Source organism: Mus musculus, chromosome 12 (genome assembly GCF_000001635.26).
Source record: "Mus musculus strain C57BL/6J chromosome 12, GRCm38.p6 C57BL/6J".
In the NCBI taxonomy this organism is placed as follows: Eukaryota; Metazoa; Chordata; class Mammalia; order Rodentia; family Muridae; genus Mus; species Mus musculus.
The window spans coordinates 71978521-71995522 of NC_000078.6; the positions used below are offsets into that span (position 1 = coordinate 71978521).

The 17002-nt window shown below is 45.5% G+C and overlaps 1 protein-coding gene across 8 annotated transcripts in view; it reads left to right on the plus strand.

Annotated features, from left to right (window-relative positions):
* Nucleotides 1–13856, plus strand: part of Daam1 (dishevelled associated activator of morphogenesis 1) — a 161427-nt gene extending 147571 nt beyond the window's left edge. For 5 of the 8 annotated variants that reach the window (XM_006515643.4, XM_030246636.1, XM_030246637.1 and 2 more), the window contains 5 exons: nt 2234–2341; nt 4173–4233; nt 7163–7294; nt 10366–10536; nt 11159–13813. In XM_006515643.4, coding sequence (XP_006515706.1) covers nt 2234–2341; nt 4173–4233; nt 7163–7294; nt 10366–10536; nt 11159–11368 — 682 coding nt within the window. In that variant the 3' untranslated portion in view covers nt 11369–13813. Of the gene's footprint in view, nt 1–2233; nt 2342–4172; nt 4234–7162; nt 7295–10365; nt 10537–11158 lie in introns of all 8 variants that reach the window. The other 3 variants (NM_026102.3, NM_172464.3, NM_001286452.1) reach the window with 1 other exon arrangement.
* The last annotated feature ends 3146 nt before the right edge of the window (nt 13857–17002 follow it).

Below are 17002 nucleotides of genomic sequence, written 5' to 3' on the forward strand. Positions count from 1 at the left end.
TCTCTAGTCTCTGCCCCTCCACAGAGAACTGTGTTTCAGAAAAAGGAGAAACCGGGCATCCTGGGAATGTCTCAGTCTTGTGAATGCAGTTGCCTTCAGCTGCACACCCCAAGGCTCTTTAAGTTGTGTCCTAGGATGTGCACAGCCTCACAGTTGAGGTAAACTGTCTGGTTAGAAGCGCTAAGATGCCAGCCCCTGTGTCCTGAGCAGGTAGGGTCATCACGCACATTAACACGTGTTTGTCCAAGAGCTTTGTTTCTCTGAGGCGCTCACTGGCTTCAAAGGACCTCGCACAATCCTTCCTGAGGTAAAGCTGCTCAGAGCCAAATCCCTTTAGCATGACGGACTGTCCGCCCCAATTACTCCTCACTAATGAGACTTCTTACCCTATGTTCCCTATAGGGTTACTGAAGCATAGTGCATAGCAGCCATAGTGTGTAGCAGCTCTCGGTCTGAGAAAAGAAGTAAGCCATGTGTTAAGCTGTTATTTTCACATCACAGAGACAGTGCTGTTGTCCTTTCCTTAGCGGGAGCCCCAGTGCTTTTTGGAGCACTTTCACATTTGATTGTCACAATAGCTTGTCAGTGGCCAGGCCAAGTTCCTTACCACATGTTGTCAGATAAGAAAGCCAAGGCAATGCCAAGTAGCGGTTTTGCTGCTCCACCCCCAAGCCTGGGGGAGGATTTAACCCCTGATCTGCAGGTCAGTCCACAGTGCTGCTCTTTGCCCACAGGTGGGTCTTGTTTGCAGGCTGTTAGAGGGACCTGCAGCCTCTTATTTGCATATAAAGAACAGCCGTCTTTGAAAGGACACCATCTCTTGCAACTTCTCCCTGTGCATGCACAGGCAAAGTCAGTATCCACCCATCCCCCACTTTCTGATAATTTGGTTCTTACAGGGTGTCTGCTTAGTAAAGTGACTACAGAATTTATATGAACAAGTTTTCTCAAAAGAATAAATAAAAATTATTATCAGCCAGGCAGTGGTGGTGCACGCCTTTAATCCCAGCACTTGGGAGGCAGAGGCAGGCGGATTTCTGAGTTCGAGGCCAGCCTGGTCTACAAAGTGAGTTCCAGGACAGCCAGGGAGGGCTACACAGTTTCTCTGTGGGAATTTCTCTAGATTAAAAAAGCATCTCTCTAAAATAATGAAGAGAATAGCATTATTGTGATAGTTACCAGTGTTTTGTTTCCACCTTTAGAGGAGAGGCTCAGGGCAGAGAGATAGGTTCTATAAGCAGTGGTAATACTTCAATAATAAGATGTAGCAAGCTCACAGAAGCCTGAGAGGCCAGGAGTACTGGCCACTGTTTTGTTTTAATGGAAGATGTTTCCTAATTACTGGTAGGAACAAAAATAAAGAAAAACCTATTTGAACCCTTGCCATGAGAGCAGGAGTGTTGTCTGGGTAAAGCCACAGAACACTGCAAATGCTTTACATTGTTATGGGAAAACATTGTTAGGCAACCCTGATGCCCTTTGGTATAGGTGGGCTGGGGCATAGTGGCTTAGCCCTGTAAATTAGCAAACTGCCTAAATTATGGAAATGTTACTACAAATGTATTTGTATACTTCTAACTAGGACAGCTTTGATAGATGAGTGGTTCTTTGTCTAAGCTAGACTAACCAGAGAATTTTAACAACTATCCATGCCTGGCCCCACCTCATCCCAGTTAAATGGATCTCTGGTATTGGCCCAGGCATCTGGAGTCCAGGTGACTATGATGTGCAGTAGAATTGGTGACCACGGGACCAGACTAGCACAGCTTTGCCTGATAGCGTTATCAGACACCCCCTTCCCTATCCAGGTCAGTCAAGGTTCGATCCTGTCATCACCAGACAGGAAAATGGCGCCAACAGCTGTTATAACTACCGAGGGTCATGCAGTTAAGAGCTGAAGAACTGCTAAAATTAGAAGTGATTTCACAGCTGCAGGGACATTGTGTATGTAACGGCACAGTCATGGTACACTTCCAGCATCAGCTCTGAAATGGGGGCTTTTCATCCAACCACCCTTTGCATGAAACCTTAAGTGGGCATCACCAATAACCACAACATCGAGTTGTTCTAGACTTGCAAAATACTTTTAGGCTTCTAAACAGCTGCTGTCCTTAATGGGTGCAACAACTGTTCTCATGCCACGCTACCAGTTCTTGGTGTATGTTGGGTCTTGCCCCGTGAATAGATAAACCATATTAATCACTTTTCATGTTCTCCTTTTCTTTAATCGTAGGAACATTACTCTTTTGCACTATCTAATAACTATTGTGGAGAATAAGTACCCCAAAGTCCTCAACCTAAGCGAAGAGTTGCGGGATATTCCTCAAGCAGCGAAAGTAAAGTAAGTACGGCCAGCCCTGCTCTGCCAGCTAGACTGCAGAGCAGCAGGCACTTCGCTGGCACCGCATTGAAGTGCAAATGCGCGAAGTGGTTTGAATCACAGCCAAACGTGTTAGAGAATATATATTTGTTCTAGGTCCTTTGGAATACTCACTGCCCCATGTGTAAAATCTGATTTGTTTTTAAGGGTATAAGCATCAGCGAGGCTTTTTGGCTTCTCTGACTCAGAAAACAAAGGCAGGACTGCAAGTTCAATTCCTGCTTGGGCTACAAAGCATGGTCAAGGCTGGCCTGGACAACCTAGTGAGACTGTCTCAACAAAAAGTAAATGGAAGGCCAGGGGTGCTGCCGAGTGGCAGAGCACCTGGCTGCATGTGAGGCCATATAGTTAGCCTCAGCAGAGCTTCTGAAGAGCAGCTCTTCTGTACACAGGTAGCTCTGAGTCAAAGGGGGACGCAAGGTGAAGCAAATGGAAGGCCTCCATGTGAGGGAGCCAGTCAGTCATTTCTACAGATACGCACACCCTTTGGAACCAAGCAGCCGGTTAATGGGAAGCAGTCGTTATGCAAATCAAGAACCTAAAAATAAAATGGGAAGTTGCCAAACTTTCCCCACAAATCCCGTGCTGTTTCAGAGATGGAAACAGGCAGCTTTCCACGCTCTCCGCCCTCCACCCCTCCTTCTGACAGACATATATTTAAGCTGCGCCTTTTGCTGTGAATTGACAACCTAGAATAAGTGGCTTGTTTCTCCCTCTCCCTCTCCCTCTCCCTCTCCCTCTCCCTCTCCCTCTCCCTCTCCCTCTCCCTCTCCCTCTCCCTCTCCCTCTCCCTCTCCCTCTCCCTCCCTCCCTTGGTATAAGAAATAGAGTAGGTAACACAAGAAATGATCTATTTTTAAATGAACTATTGGCGGCAAGCTCTTTGATACGGTGGGGTTGTGAGAGTTGAGCTTTAATCTTTAGTGTTTAAAAGCCATGAAACAGAAAGCATGGAAGAAGCCCAGGAATCTTTCTCCACTAAAAACAAAAAAGGCAGCAAAGTGAAAAGTGTCCAGGACAGCTCTCAGCCACCGCCTGCTGACTGAGGCCACGAGCTGCTCCCACTGCTGTAGTCATGGTGAGCTGCAGGGTCCCAACTGAATGAGGTTCTAGGCGAGCCACCTTCTTAGAGAGCCAAACGCAGCACATGCTCATTTCTACATATAGCAACTTGCTGAAGCAGAGGCGCTCTGTGATTCAAACATAAAATATTTCTTTACTCATGGGAAACATTTTTCTTCTGCTATTTTTAACCTATAACATATACCTGCTGGCAGAGGGAAACAAAAAAATGTACAGAAAAATTAAAATTATACTCACATAAGTTACATTTTTTTAATGCTGTAGCTTTTGTGAAATCTGAGAATGAGAGGAATGTTTTCTTTCTATCACATTTAGTGTGTGTGTGTGTGTGTGTGTGTGTGTGTGTACATATGTGTGTGTGTGTACGTGTGTGTGTGTGTGTGTGTGTACATGTGTGTGTGTGTACATGTGTGTGTGTGTGTGTGTGTATACATGTGTGTACATGTGTGTACACACGCATGCTCCATAACAGCCTCTGGAAGTCACAACAACTGTTTTCTTCTATCGTTCTACCGTGTGGGTCCTTAGGAGTAACCTGGGGTTGTCAAGCTTGGAAGCAAGCACTCTCACCCATCTCACTGTCCCTGGAATATAGTTTATAAGCTAAGCATATGCCTGCCTCCAAGCACGCACTGACTCGAGCCAGTGTGTCTCTTACTTACTCCTGTAAGCTGCTTGCTGACTGCTAAGATGTCACTCTCTCCGACAGCATGACTGAGCTGGACAAGGAGATCAGCACCCTGAGGAGTGGCCTGAAAGCTGTAGAGACGGTGAGTACCTGCTTCCCACCATGACTGTCGGCCTCCTCACTACTTTGCTGGTGTGCAGACCTTGAGCACAGGAGCGCCTTTGGCATGTGCTCTGCCCAGGATAAACATGATTCCATAAGAGTGACCAGAAAGAAGCAGGCACAAGCTGTGCCCAGTATAGGAACTCAGTTTCATACAGCCAAGTGTCCTGAGAGGCTCCCTGCAGTGGGAGCTTGAAGTAGGTGAGGAGGGCCAACAATTCAACCCAGGAGGCAGGCCTTAGCATGAATGGACCAGGTGAGGCAACCTTCCATTTCCTTGTTCTGTTACCGTTTGATGTGACTCTCCACAGGCTGATGGAAACCCCTCTGCTACTTCTGAACTGGTCCTTTGGGAAGGGGAGTCTTCACCAAACACACACTTGGCCATAGCATATATACCATGTCCAAGGCTTTCTAGTGCTGCGATGGTGAGAGCAGCAGTTCCCTCAGCAGGACCCTGTCTAGATAAGCATGGTGGTGATCAAAGAGAGACGTGATGAAAGGGCTGGATTGAGGCTAGCCTGGAGGCGTGTGATTGGCTGGCACATCCTGGAGGAGGTGCTCCTACTGGAGGAGATGAACTCCAGTTATGGCTTAGGAGCAGGATGGTGTAGAAAGGTCCATGGGAGGGGGGCTGCCCAGGTAGAGAAGATAAAAGGGAACCACAGGAATGTGGAGAAGATAGGGAGGAGCCAGAAGAATGTAGCACAGCGGCGCTGGGACACGGCCACAGGAGTGTCTCCATGGATGCGGCTGCCAGGGAGTAAGTCCAGGGATGAGAACCACCACTCACGCCCCGCCCAGCTGGCTGTGTCTGCATTGGGTGAGGTTACTGATTCAGAAACAGTCTGAAACTTGCCCTTCCCTTAAATACCTCGCAGACAATTTATCACCAGATGCCAAGGTGCCCTCCTTTCTCCTCTTTGAATCACAAAACTATATCCTACACCCTGTTGAAGTCCTTGAAGACATAGTGCTAATAACATCTTAATCTTTTTTCCACTAAGATTCAGGAGCTTGTTTTTGAGGAGTTGGGGCCTGAGGGGGATACAGGAATTGTATTATGAATGCCTGGACATTTCTCCATGGAGTTTTAGAAGGCCCGGCCTGGCCAGGATGCTTGATAACCTGAGTGGTTACCTTCTCCTTCCCACGTAGACTTTCTTGAGACTCGATCAGCAGTTGTGCCATCCCTAAGCCAGGTGGTGCACACTCTTGAACCCTGTGTCTGAGTTAGAAGACCACCAGGTCAAGGTGGTCTTCCCGGGACTTGCAGTGGCTTTGCTTGCTAAAGCGTAGTTGTGCTCCCTCTCCTGGGTGGCGTCTACTGCATCATGTTCTTAATAGGAAAGGGGCCGCAGAAGCTGTCTAGGGTAGGGCTTCTTTTTGCTGTGGTTAACTCCGTGACCGAAAGCAGCTTAGGGAGGAGAGGGTTTACTTTAGTTACATTTCCATATCATAGCTCGTCATCAACAGGAGTCAGGGCAAGAACTCAAGACAGGAACTGCAACAGGAGCGAGGAACTGAAGCAGGGGCTGTGACAGAATGCTGCTTGCTGGCTCGGCCCTTCGTGGCTTGCTCAGCCTGCTTTTTTACACCACCCAGCACCACCTGCCCAAGGATCTCACAGCCCACAAAGAGCTGGGCCTTCCCATAGCAATCACTAGTCAAGACAATACCCTAAAGGCATGTCTGCTGCCAGTCTGGAGGGGGCCATCTTCTCATTTGTGATTCCTTCTTCCCAAATGACCCTAGCATGTATCAAGTTAACAAAATCACCAGCTAGGACAGAGCCCATCTCTGCCCCTGGCAGCTGAAATGTCAAGCTGTAACTGACATATTAGGAGGCCACAGAGCTTGACTCACCTGGATATTCATGTGTCCTAGTTGTGCTTTGTCCAAGTCAGTGATGCTGTGTGAAGTGTCAGAGATAAATCCAGATGCAGTGAGTGAGTGGCTAATGACATGCTTGCTGGCTCCACAGTTTGAGTTTCTGCTTCTGTCATTTCATTTAGTCTGCCATGAAGAACAGTATCAGCAGTAGACGAGTCAGAACCCAGAGACCTCGAGCACTCCACTCCTGCTGAACATTGTCTCTGCCAAAGCAGGTGCAGGAAAATCCTGTGAACCGAAGCCAGTCTGGTGGCACTTAGCATAGATATTGCTAGTACTGGGGCCAGAAGACTGAGCTCAAAGTCTGCTGTCACTGATCAACTCCTTGACTAGTATCTCCTCTAAGCTCCCTGTGTTTGTGCAGTGGGCATAACGATGCTGGGGAACTGTAGCTGTTAAGAATGTATGTTTCAAAATGGCTGGATTCCATGAAATTTGACTTCGGTCCTCTGTGTGGTTGTCACCATGGTAGCAGAGAACATGGGAAATGAACAGAAGATTCATTTTCCTACCTGCCTATCCAGCAAGACCTGTTATTGGTGTGGACAGGGGGAATGGAGGGGGGTGAGCCTGTTGCCGCGAGCTACAGTTGCAGCTCTGCTGACCTAGATACATACCATGGTTTAGGAAGTAAAGAGAATTGGTAGATGAGGAAGGAGAAAAAACAAAAACAGAAAAACTAAACAAAAGGAAGAAGAAAAATCAAAACACAGAACATCGACCAGCCTCACAAATACTTTGAATCCTGCTGTTTTGGTTCTGTTTACTTTGACCAAGTGTTCGTTTGTTTCAAAAGTCAGAGTGAGAAATCACGTTGGTTAAAATCTCAGAAAATTAAGTAGCTGTTTTCAGGTATGTCTGCACACATGGGCGTGGCCTTGGTGTGGAGAGGAAGGGTGGGGAAGGGAACTGACTCTAGAGCTTACTGATGATGCATTTGCTGTCTGAGCTCTTCACCTAGGTGAGAATAAGAGACAAGGTGTGCACATGTGAAACCTCTGCTTTCTGTGTTTCAGGAGCTGGAGTATCAGAAGTCTCAGCCCCCACAGCCTGGAGACAAGTTCGTGTCTGTTGTCAGCCAGTTCATCACCCTGGCTAGCTTCAGCTTCTCAGATGTTGAAGATCTTCTAGCAGAAGCTAAAGAGCTGGTAAATTTTCCTGTGCGCGCACTCGCATGGTTCTTCTGCCCTGAGTTTTTGTGTGGTGCTAAAGGACAGCAGTCCCTGGTCAGGAAATGCAGCAGCAGATGTTTCCCAGATCCAGTTGTTCTGTGCAACCGTTGTATTTTCATCTCCAGGGTAGCCCTGAGTGTCTAGCTGGCCTATGTTGCCTTTTGGTTAGCAAGACCTTGCAGGTTAGAGTGGTGACACCTTAGCCTTGGTTGCCACTGGATTGTTCATCTCTGGAAGCAGAGTAAGTGATGAGAGCTAGGAGCAGATAAGACCAAGGCCACATATATCTGTGTAGGATGTTTATCTCTAGGGGACAGAAGCTGGTATGCAGAGCAAATCAGCAGTGATGCGTTTCACTTCATAGCATCATTACAAAGGAACATTATTTTAGTAAGACACTTTGTTGTGATACTTTTCTATTTAAGATTTGTTTTCTTGTATGAGAAAGACTTTTGTTGGCTAATAACCAACACTTCTAAGCATGCTTTCTTGTTATATCTTCCCCTGGTAGCTTCTCACTATTCATAGAGTTGATATTAGGTACATTCCCCACCACAGAGTTCTATGCAGCCCATCTCCAAGTTTGATTTTTGTTGCTGTGCTAACTAAAATAACCAAGAGCAGCTTTGGGAAGAAAGAGTTTATTTGGCTTACATGCCCCAGTCAGTCCATCATGAGATCATGAGGGGAAGTCGGGGCAAGAGCTCAAGGCAGGAACTGAAGCAAAAGCCTTGGAAGAATGCTGCTTACGGGGCTTGCTCCCCATGGCTTGCTCAGCCCACTGCCCAAGGGTGGGCTGAGCTCTCCAACATCAATTAATCAAGAAAATGCCCCCACAGTCTTGCCCACAGGCCTGTCTGTCGTAGGAGGCCCTCAGCTGACGTTCCACTCTCCCCAGAGATGTCTAGCTTTGTATCAAGTGGATACTAACCAGCACAATCTTTCACCATACTCCTTTTACTGAAGTCTCTCCTTCAAACCTGATGAGTAGGCATCGTTTTCAGTGGTCAGGTTGAGTTATCTGGTGTGGATGATTGAGCTCAAGTTCGGAGGGTATGTTCACAACATCAGCTAACTTCAGTACTGCCTTCCAGCCTTACCAATAAACAAGGAGACACCATGTGCCACAGCACCACTATTAGGAATCCAACTATAACATACCACAGTGAGAACAAGACGAATTATAGCCATAGATGTGGTCCAATCCACCACCATGAGGTTCCTGTACATTGTTGTGTTTGTAAAAGAAGGGACCTCTGCCTACCTCATCATGGAGCTAAAACACAGAATCAGTGGGTTAACTTTTTTTTTAACATACATACAGAATACCCTGTGGTTTTATGTGTGGGAACATTAATCTGGCTTGAGGTTTCTTCAAATTTCTAAAACTAAAATATATATGACTTCATCGTCACTAGAATTCCTAGATAAAAAGATCATCATTGTGATGGTTTAAAGTGCATGAACTTGAATATTTGAGAAGCTCAGCTGTAGACTGTTTATTGCTGTTTTGTTCATACCAGAACCTTTAGAGATCAGCTTATAAAACCATGAATCAAGCTAGACTACTCTAATGTGGTGTGTGAAGAATGTTATGTTTTTCCCTAAAGAGTTCTGTTTTGTAATAGAATATTTCCAAATAAGTCAAACATCGAGAACAGCTCTACATTAAGAGAAAATGGTTGGAAAAAAATATGTTTTAAAATCTGAGGGCCAGTGAGATGTCTCAGTGGGTAAAACCACTTGTGATGCAAACCTGACGGCCTGAGTTCCATCCTGGTGCCCACCAGGAGGAGAGAAGTCACTGTCAAAGTTGACCTCTGACCTCCACATGGGCACCACTGCACAAATGCACCTGCATACTTAACATGCGTACACCCAACTAAACCTTAAAATATTTAAAGTAATTATAAAATATGTAAAACATACATGTCTTAGTCAAATTTGTTATGCATAAAAACATGGAAAACATTCTTTAGTATGCATAATATCACTGTAATCCTGAAAGCTTTAACAATATAAGCAATGCAGGTAACACAAGAAAAATCAAGTCAATTAGAAACCATGGACTTGAAGATGATACAAACTTACTGTGGTCTGAATCTGAAGAAAATAGAAGGTTGGATTAGAAAGTAGTTGATAGCACAGGAAAGAGAATTCTGTGGACTCTGGAGCCTGACCCCTGAGCTGGGCCGAGCAGGGCCAGCAGCACTGGGCCCTTACCCTAGGAACAGGGTACTGACAGTAATAGCGCCACCCTTGGGTTGTCCGTGTAATGCCAAGACTCCTTAGGAAAGCCAACTCTCTAAGTTAGAAAAAAGAAAGGCCCCAGAGAACCAAAGTACAGTTAAGAGGGCTAAAGAGAAACTGCACATACTGGTTTATTGCTGTATATTTTGTTTAAATTTTTAAAATGATTCCATACTTTGTATTTGTCCGCTTTGAAAGAGAGACATTAAAAAGATTTCTGAGCGGTAGGGTTGGCCTACAGTGCTGGCAGCCACAAACTTGGGATAATATTGAGTCCACAGTCAGTTATTGTTTCCTAATTAGAGCTAGGGAGCCTAAGACAGTATCAGCATTATTTATGGGTAGGAGAAAGCAGCTGAGATGTCTTCAGCCCCATTGGTTTTCCATGTACCCCACGTGGCCCCAATAAGTGGAATTAAGCTACTTCAAAGGAAAGCTTAAAGTATGGCCTTTCCCACCCCTGCGGTGCTGGCTCTTAGTCTCTCTGTTGTGGGTGTCCTGCTGCACAACATTTTGCCTTCCTGTTTACTGCTGTTTAGTTAACACAGAGTTGTATGAGGAGATCATAGGTGTTCAGCTAAAACGAAGTGGGCAGGAATCGTGGCTCGGGACTCGGGGAGTGTCTGTCTAGCTTTGGAAATGACAAGTAGGTGCATGCAACAGCTGGAGGTAAATAATTGGCTGGCTAAGAACCCTCCGTTGTATTTGAGCTCCCGGCCTTCTCTGGAGAATTCGGTTTGACTATGAACTCTATTCTCTTGGAACACTGACTTTTTTTTTTTAAACTTTTTCACCAGTTCACTAAAGCAGTGAAGCACTTTGGGGAAGAGGCTGGCAAGATCCAGCCAGATGAGTTCTTCGGGATCTTTGATCAGTTTCTTCAGGCCGTGGCCGAAGCGAAACAGGAAAATGAGAACATGAGAAAAAGGAAGGAGGAGGAGGAACGGCGGGCTCGCCTGGAAGCTCAGGTGAGAGGGGCTCCCTCAGCGGGCCCTCCTGGCAGCCTGTGGCCACAGCCCTCGCGTTTCAGTGGGTTGGCCTTTCCCCTTTGTGGTGCCACATGACGACAGATACTCCAGCACCCAGCTATGACCAGACCCAGGCCCTGTGTTCCCAAAGCACTGTCAAGGAGGGAAGAGCATGTGTTCTAGAGTGCTGCAGGTAGCTGAGAGCTGTGCCACCGTTCCCTTGAGCAGTTTGGCTGCCTCTTCCCAAAGGCTGAAAAGGTGGAGTCACATCCTGCGAGTTTATCTCCTTAGAAACTGCCTTCAAGAAGTGACCATAAATTTGCAAAAGGACTTTAGCATCCCTTAAAATAGCTGTAAATTATCTACTTACTGCCTCAAATGGTTTTTTTTTTTTTTTTTTTTTAAGAAAAGACTATGGCGGAACTTACCTAGCCACTGGGAAGCGTTGGTTTTCACTGTCCGTTGCTTTTGCAGTGAGCTCTCTCTTCACCCGTACAGGTTAGCAGCCATAGCAGAACATGGCTTCACATAGGAGATTCATTCCCTGCCGTGGCCCAGAATCCTTCCCTCTGTGCAGAAAACAAAGTATACTCTAACCTAAGAGGACTCTTTCTCTGCACAGCTCAAAGAGCAGCGGGAGAGGGAGCGGAAGGTGAGGAAGGCCAAGGAGAGCAGTGAAGAGAGTGGAGAGTTTGACGACCTGGTCTCGGCGCTGCGCTCAGGAGAGGTGTTCGACAAAGACCTTTCAAAACTCAAACGGAACCGGAAACGCATTTCCAACCAGGTGACGGACAGCAGCCGGGAGCGACCAATCACAAAACTTAATTTTTAAGTTCCTTGCATCCTTTTCTAGAAAGCGCCGTAGCAGCCCTTTTGGGGTGACCAGAACTTTCCATTACACTGCCTTGCGATCCAAAACAATGGCAATTTCTTCTCTCCTCTGTGAGTGAAGGTGTGAATGTGTGTGTGTAAATGTGTGTGTATATATGTGAAAATGTACATAGAAGTCTTAAGTGTTGTCCGGGGACCTATGTGTATGCTTAAAAAGTTCATGTTAATGTGTGCACCCAGAAACTCTTTGCGTATGCATTCATATTGAGTGGGATTCATTTTCTTTCCCTGAACACCGTGCCCGTTCAGAAGCACAATACTTTCTCCTAAAACAGATGACAGACATTCCTTCAAAGGGGGTGGGGGGGTGGAGAAAAGAGGAAATTTTAAAAAAAAAAGGCTTGTCTTGTGAAGTATTTTATGGTTCCCAAGGTTGGTGTAGTGAGACGATTTTCACTGGTAGAAATGGAGTTGGAAAACAGACGGGTGAGCTCAACGGTTGTGGGCCAGGCACCGCCACCCGCATCAGTGACTGACATAGCGGAACAGCTCCAAGGTTCCGATGCTGCTGTTGGGGTACACGCTTGTCTAGGGTACAAACGTCTGTTGAGAACATCTTGCACACATTCATATCATGTAGAATGTCAATCACACTTCGTTTATATATTTAAAACTTGAACACCGTTTCCCCCCTAATTTCATCAATTTTTCTGCCAAGTGCTCTTGATGACTTCTTTCATTGGTTTTTTGGTTTTTTTGTTTTTTGAAATCACACTTTCCCAGTGATGCCTCCTGGATCCTGGTTAAGAACCAGAATTGCCAGAGCTTCCTCATTGACCTAACAATACAGATCTATAGACCTGACAAATAAGATTTCCCATCCAAGACTTAGTGGAAGAACTCCCTGAAGATTCTTCTTAAAGGCATAGGGGTGCTTCTGGGGCGTCTTCAGTTTTCCTCACAGGCCGTGCTGCATGTCCCAGGATAAAGGACACTCAGATGGACACGAAACGTCAACAGTATCTACAGGGATGCTCAAATCTATTTATCTCAAAGAATATTTGAAGTGATCGCTGTTACGTGTTGTCATTTTAAATTGTGTGTCAGTGACGCTACCTGTACAATTTCAGTCCAAAAAATAAAGCTCTCAGGGAGATAAAACACAATGAGCAGTAGAGAATAAAAATGGACGCTTACCACTGACCTGCCAGCTCCTAGTATCCTTAAATTATATGGTATGTAAAGAGGACTGTTACTATTGTTTTCTTTTGCTTTATTTATTTGTACTAGGGTGTGGGGAGGGACTAGCATTTTCTCTTGTTTTCCATCTTTCCTTTTGTGGTTGGGTTTCCTGTGGAGAGAGTAGTTTTTCCTATTGCACTACAATATTATTTACTCGCTAAATTGAGTTTTCTTTTCAGTCAAGTATCACATATTTATTAAGCACTTACTATGTACCAGGCATAGTAGAGCTGTAGTGGTAAGCAAGACAGAGTCCCTGCCCACCAAGGAGTTCACATTCTCCACGGTGTTTTCAGGGACGGTAGAATACCAATGTGCATAGTAGACAGGAACCGTACTATTTAAAAACTAATCTGTATGAACTATAATGTTTAGTGCAGATGGCGAGGAATCTGTGCTGTGTAAAAGCTGTGAAGCAGCGCTCTAAGAATTGTCAAGAGCTGTGCTTTTTACTTTTTTTTTGTCTTTCTTCATCACAAACTTAGCGACCTTCTACCCATTATGTGGAAGCAAATGGCTCTTCACTAAGGCAGTCACAGGGACAAAGCAGAGCTGACTCTCCCAGCCCCGCGCTAACCACAGGCTGCAAGCATCCTGGCTGCGGTGCTGATGGAGACGTGGCGAGGAGGAGTGGGGTGGGGTGATGGATTTCATTGTTCTGATCTAAAGTGCCTCTTTGTATATTCTTTTCTATTGATAGCAGGAAAAGTTTGGTCCAGCTCAGTTTTGGAACTGTGGAGAGAGACTCACAACAGAGAGCAAGTCTGTGTCGCATGTCCCCTTGCCCCTCTTAGAATCATCCTCACATCCATGTAGGCCTCCCAGTAGGCCACCTTTGCCATCCCCAGCTTCTGGGTTTATTTTCCTAAAGACTGTGTGCAGGAAACTTCATGTGCCATTGTTACAAACAAACAAAAATCGACTTTTTAGACTGGTGCTGGTGTAAGTAGCCACTTTTCTCTCTTGAGTATGTATTTTAAAGATTTTTTTTTAAATAATGCCAAAAATTGAAAAGCATTATAATTTTTAAACTTAATTAAATGTCTCGTATCTTATTAGCTTAGTAGCTGGAACCACTTAGTCTTTAGGTTGCAAGACTGTTGTTACAGAACCAAGAAAAAAAAAAAGATGTGTGTGTGTGCTATGAGACTGTACATTTTTTTAAATGGCAATATGCAATAAAGATGACTTCACTGGGTGTACAGATCTGTTTTCTATGCATTATTAAAATAGCAAGGTTAAACTTCCTAGTGTACTCTACCATTGAATTTAAATGCAGCAAATCAGTGAATCAGAATACTATATGTATTTTCAAATGTGCTTACCCTGGACCTAAAGGAGTGTAGGTCCCTAGTGCAGCAGCGTTTCGTATGTCTAGACTACACTGCTAACTCTTTCCGTACTTGGTTGATGTGGCACATGTATGCCTCTGAGTTAGGTGTGATGGAGCTTCCGTCTCCAGCATCAACACCTGTGCGTCATGAAACATCCCTGATGTGCTTCAGTACGAGAAACGCCACCTGCAAGGAGGAAGACATCCCAGCAAGCTCCTTTCTCCTCAGTCCAGTTTGAAGTCAAGCTGAAAACATCCGTCAGGCCCGCCATACTCTGACCTTCCTGATCTTTGGACTCCGTGTTCTGATTACTGCTGCCAGCTTTGTTTGCCATTGAGTTACAGGGTAACTGCATGGTACCTAAAACTGCTCTCCACTGCTGGAGTTCAGACAGGAGAGACATCCGCAGGTCAGACCACCCATCCTGCAACACGAGCACACCATTGCCTCCTATCTGTACGTGAGTAGCGCTACACACAGAACCACATAGAGCCTTGCTTGCCCTCGGTATGTGGATGACGAGATGTAAAGACTTCAGACCATTCTAGGCAGTTTAGTCTTCACTCACCCGACCGACCCGACCGTGGTGATAACAGAGTCACAGCATGTGACCGACCCATCTAGAACTTTGCCCTTTTCCTGTAGCCTGATGTGGATTTATATGTAGTAAATTGGATATCGTGTGTGTGTGTGTGTGTGTGTGTGTGTGTGTGTGTGTGTGTATTCATTCAATGTTGTGTGAACAAGTTTGTTTACACTTATTAGTTGACATGATATATTAATCAATTTCTACCATATTGAGGCTGTCTCCAAACCCAGAGCTCGCTAATTCCAGCTTGCAGATTCTGGCTAGCCTAATTTACTAGTTTATTTAGGGAATCTTAGTTTTACCTCCCCAAGTGCTGAAATTGTAGGCCACCACAATACCTGCCCTGTTTGTGCATGGAGTCTGGACATCCTCACCCCAGTCTCTCCAAGCCAGTTTGGGCACATTGGTTTGGTCATAATCATTCCAAAGCCAAATGGGCAACTCATTGATGGGTAGTTGAGTAGATGCCAACTTTGTGGGATTTGGGGTAACAGACTTCCTGTCTCTGGGTCATGTATAGGTTCTAATTATTAAGGTCTGCTTATTACATTGTATTTATAATGTATTACATCTCTATATCTATACGCTTCCTCCCAATAATATGAGCTTTGCTTAAGTTTAAAACAATTTGAGGGGACTGGATAAATAGTTTGGTGGTTAAGAGCACTTATTGCAGAGGACCCAGTAATTCTACCTCTGGTTACCTAAACTATAAATATATATATGCACACACAAAAAGAAACAATAATGAATGCATAGTGTGGCTTGAGAGATGGCTCAGTGGTTGAGAGCACTTGTTGCTCTTGCAGAGAGGATCTGGGTTCAATTCCCAGCACCTCTCTTGTTGTGGCTTACAACCATCTGTAACTCCAGTTCCAGGGGATATAACACCTCTTCCTGGCCTCTTCAGGCACCATGCACACATGTAATACACAGACAGAGACCTGCAAGGAGAATACTCATACCCATAACATAAATGTTTGGACATTGTCTGGACAGTGAAGAAAAATGCCCCACCTGCCCTTTGATCTCTTCCCTGGCCTTGTAATCAACTGTGTTTCCATGGGATCAAACAAACTCTATTGAGCACAGACGAAGGTTGCTTCTCTTGCTCTCTTCTTTTCTTTTCTTCTTTTCCTTTGTCTGAGAAAGCCTTTTCTGTGTCACAAAGTTCTCCTCTGAGCCCATGCTGGCCTCAGGGTCAGTTGCCCCGTCTCAACCCGCTGAGCATCTGTATGCTTATCAAACTTTGGTAGGCTTGGGGTTTTCAGAGAAAATAAACAGCTCCTAAGTCGAGATGGGGTTTGTTCATGTTACTTGGTGGTGTTAAAATTCCTTCTCAGAGGGGATGCCATAAGCACCATCTACCTCCTCTCCTCAGGGAGAGCCACCACTGACAGCTACCACTTCAGAATTCCAAAGGATAAGCAGAGGCACCATTCTGTTGGAGTTCGCTCTGGAGAACCAATTGAGGGCACAGGGTGCACAGACAGTGAGGAGTGGCTTACCCCACTGATGAGATGAAACCCTTTCCCTGGTCTCTTTCAGCCAATAATGCTGTCCCCCACCAACCCTGCCATGTGCAATTAAGGCTGAGTTGCATACAATTAGGGGTAGGGAGCAACTAGATGCCCAGGTGGAGTGTGGCCTTCCCACCCTCCATGAGGGTATAAACCAGTCTGTTTTACCTTCCCAATGCTGTAACCCTGTAACACACTTTCTCCTGTGGTGACACACACACCCCACCCCCCCAAAAAAAAAAACATCAAATTATTTTGTTGCTACATTATAACTGTAGTTTTGCTATTGTTATGAACTGTAAGGAAAATATCTGATATGCAGGATCTCTGATATGTGACCCCTGCTGGAGATCCACAAGTTGAGAACAGCCTAAGAGTCACCAAGCCAGCTGGGACGGTCCTTTTGCAAGTGAGCTCAGTGGGCGTCCCAAGATGGTGGCCCAGCTTGGCTCTGAGGACAGTCACACTCAATGGTTATGCTAATTAGTTCTCTCTGCCTCCCTGTGTGGCTGCTCTAGGAGAAGGGGAAGTGGGTTAGTAATTTCCAGTGCCACTTTCCCAGCTCATTCCTATACCCATTAGGGTCATGTTGGACCTATGTGTGACAAGTCTGCAGTCCCTTGTGACGGGAGCATGTGTAGTTAATGTCTTTATCCCTGCCTCCAGGGTAAGGAAACAGTCCAGGTCTCATTGTCTTGGGCTTATCTGTTCACTCCAGAATCGGAGGAGGTTTCCCGGAGAGGATGCTAGACAAAGTCTCCAAAAACTATGAAGGAAAGACGGTACTTTTAAAAGGAGAGCCAGACTATAGGACACCCGGTCAATAAGACACAAAACCCCATCAGTTCCCTATGTACCGGGTATAAACAAGTAGAGTTTGAAATTCAATATACAATCCCATTCACATAAGTACCTCCCAAAATGAAATACAGTCCATAGGCATAGCTCTA